Below are 2,854 nucleotides of genomic sequence, written 5' to 3' on the forward strand. Positions count from 1 at the left end.
AAAAGCTCACTTGCAGCAGAATGAAGAGAACAAGTCACTTATTGAGTTTGTTTACACATAAACTTGCAAAACCTGGTATTATGATATTTCACATGCTGAAAATGCTGATAAACAATAGATTTTTTTTTTTAAGTTGAATTTAATGTTTTAACATCCAGCTGATTATAGCAAAGTGTAGTAATATCCAAAAAGCGTTTAATTTAGCAGGTAACATGTTTTGTGGCACCACCTTGTGTCAGTCACATGTAAAGCAATTCAGATTCACAAACTTCACATTAGTTACATTAGTCACCAGATATCTACTGTCTTATTCCTTCCATTGTCTATCATTCCAGAAATATTAGTTTTATTATTTTTGTATATTTTCGGCACGTAAGCGCTTCACTTCTCTCCTGCGGCTGCTCGGTGCAGTTCCTTCTCCCAGATCTTCCAGTTTCTGTCTCTTGTCCAGATCCTGGTCGGTCCTGAAGAGCAGCCCATACAGACAGCCAGAGATCAGAACCGTCGCACTGCTCTCACCTGCACACAAAAATACATACTCCACCAAAACAAAACTGTTCACTGTATGATTGTTAATTACTTAAAATGGCCAATTTAAAAGTGTTTAACTACACTACCAGTCACAAGTTTTTAAACAGTAAGATTTGTAATGTTTTTTTTTTTTTTTTTTTAAGAAGTCTCTTCTGCTCAGCAAGCCTGCATTTATTTGATCAAGAGTACAGCAAAAAGCAAGTAGGAATATTGTGAAATATTTTTACTGTTTAAAATAACCCCTTTCTATTTGAATATATTTTAAACTGTAATTTATTTCTGTGATTTCAAAGTTGAATTTTAGCGTCATTACTCCAGTCACAAAGATCCTTCAGAAATCATTCTAATATTCTGATTTGCTGCTCAAAAAACATTATTATTATGTTGAAAACATGTATGCAGATTTTTTTCATTTTTCTTTGATGAATAGAAAGCACAAATGAACAGCATTTATCTGGAATAGAAATCTTTTGTAACATTATAAATGCCTTTATCATCAACTTCCTTGCTAAATAAAAGTATTAATTTCTATAACCCCTGCGTCCGGGACAGCCCTCTGAACTCCAGCGCTTGTACATCTGAACACACATCCCTCTGAACTCCAGCGCTTGTACATCTGAACACACTACAAAGGGGTGAGCTCTCTTGAAAAAGTTGAAATTATGAGATACTAAATCAAAATTATAAGCTTAAAGTGAAAAATTTATAAACATATTAAGTCATAATTATAAGATAAGGTATGAGATAAACATTCGTAACTATGGGATAAAAAGTTAATTATGACATGAGTCAAAATATGAGATAAATGTAATTATGACATTAAAAAAGTTGGATTTTTTGAGATACTAATAATTATAAGATAAAATACAAGATAAAAAGTCCCAATTATGAGATTATTAAAAAAATATATATCTTAAATAAAAAGTCATAATTAATGACATAAAAATTAAAAATTCTAAAGATACTAAGTCATAGCTAAAACATAAAGCCAAATATTAGATATTTTAATTTTTTTATTATATAGAAAGTTATGATTATGAGATAAAAGTCAAATGATTAAATATGACTCTAAATAATGAAATTAAAAAGGCATAATTATGACAAAAAGTTGGGATTTTGAGATATTAAGTCAAGTCAAAATATGAGATTAAAAAGTCATAATCATGAGATAAAAGGTCTTGATAAAATGAGATGAAATGCATTTTGAGATACTAAGTCATAATTTTAATGAAGTCAAAAATGAGATTAAAAAGTCATAATTATGAGATAAAATGTCTTTTGATAAAGTAAGATACAATTAATTTTAGGATAGTACATCGTAATTAAAAGATAAAGTCAAAATATGAGATTAAAAAGTCATAATTATGAGATAAAAGGACTTTCTGTCCTCTTGTTCTTACACTGTAAGTGTCCAGATCGGCTCACCTGCCATGTGCCGGATGGTCTTCCTGCAGTATTCCTCCGCTTTGGGAATGACCGTCATGAGGTCACGACCCCAGCTGACCAGCGGCCTACCCTGGATGGCATATGAGGCGAAGAGAGCCGTACACAGAGAGCCCAGGAACCCTGCATACAGAACGAGATGCATCAGTGAAGGACTGATTGAGAACAGATGGATGCTCATATGATGAAGCAGGAGCAGATGAGGCACCTATGGGGTGATTGTGGGTCATTCGGCCCGTCTCTATGCTCACTTCAACCAGATTGTCCAGCCGCTCGGGCTGACAGTAGCGCATGCCCACAGACATGGCTTTAGTTGCAGCTCCGTGACCAGAACCTGCAGGAACAACCCCCACACACACATCCATCACTGAGTGCTTCTGTCACAAACTGATCTGAGATCAGAACCGGAACAGGCTCATTCCTGCAGATCTACACATCCCCACCCTTCACAATGCATGTTCACTGAGATCATACCTCATGTTTCATTTTCATCCATATCACATTTGGCCCATCTTCAAAAAAATGGATAAAACACACTCTTCCATCTTTATTTGACCCTCTTACACTCTTCTAATACAGAATCTTCTGATTCTATTTTATCTATTTGTTGACTTGACCCTCTAACACTTGCACTCTCTATTCATTTTCTAACTGCTTGTTTTCTTAAAAAAAGGCCTCTGACTTTCTCTGTTCTTTTTCTATTCTATCTACTTTTTTTTGTTTTGTTATATATATATATATTTTTTTTTTCTTGCTACATGTACTGTGTTAGGCTAACGAGACGTCACAGCACTTTGAAGTAAAATACACAAAAGTATCATGTATTAAGTCAATTATGGGATAAAAAAGTAATAATTATGAAAAAAAAGGAAAAATTATG

At 33.7% G+C, this 2,854-nt stretch overlaps 1 protein-coding gene across 1 annotated transcript; it reads right to left on the reverse strand.

Annotated features, from left to right (window-relative positions):
* Positions 1-381: 381 nt before the first annotated feature.
* On the reverse strand, positions 382-2,339 carry LOC109104046 (protein ADP-ribosylarginine hydrolase-like protein 1). The gene is given in 4 exon segments (XM_042715985.1): positions 382-414; positions 416-519; positions 1,930-2,097; positions 2,183-2,339. Coding segments are annotated over 4 exon segments (462 nt in total).
* Between the last annotated feature and the right edge of the window lie 515 nt (positions 2,340-2,854).

The sequence above is a fragment of the Cyprinus carpio genome, chromosome B1 (genome assembly GCF_018340385.1).
Source record: "Cyprinus carpio isolate SPL01 chromosome B1, ASM1834038v1, whole genome shotgun sequence".
NCBI lineage: Eukaryota > Metazoa > Chordata > Actinopteri > Cypriniformes > Cyprinidae > Cyprinus > Cyprinus carpio.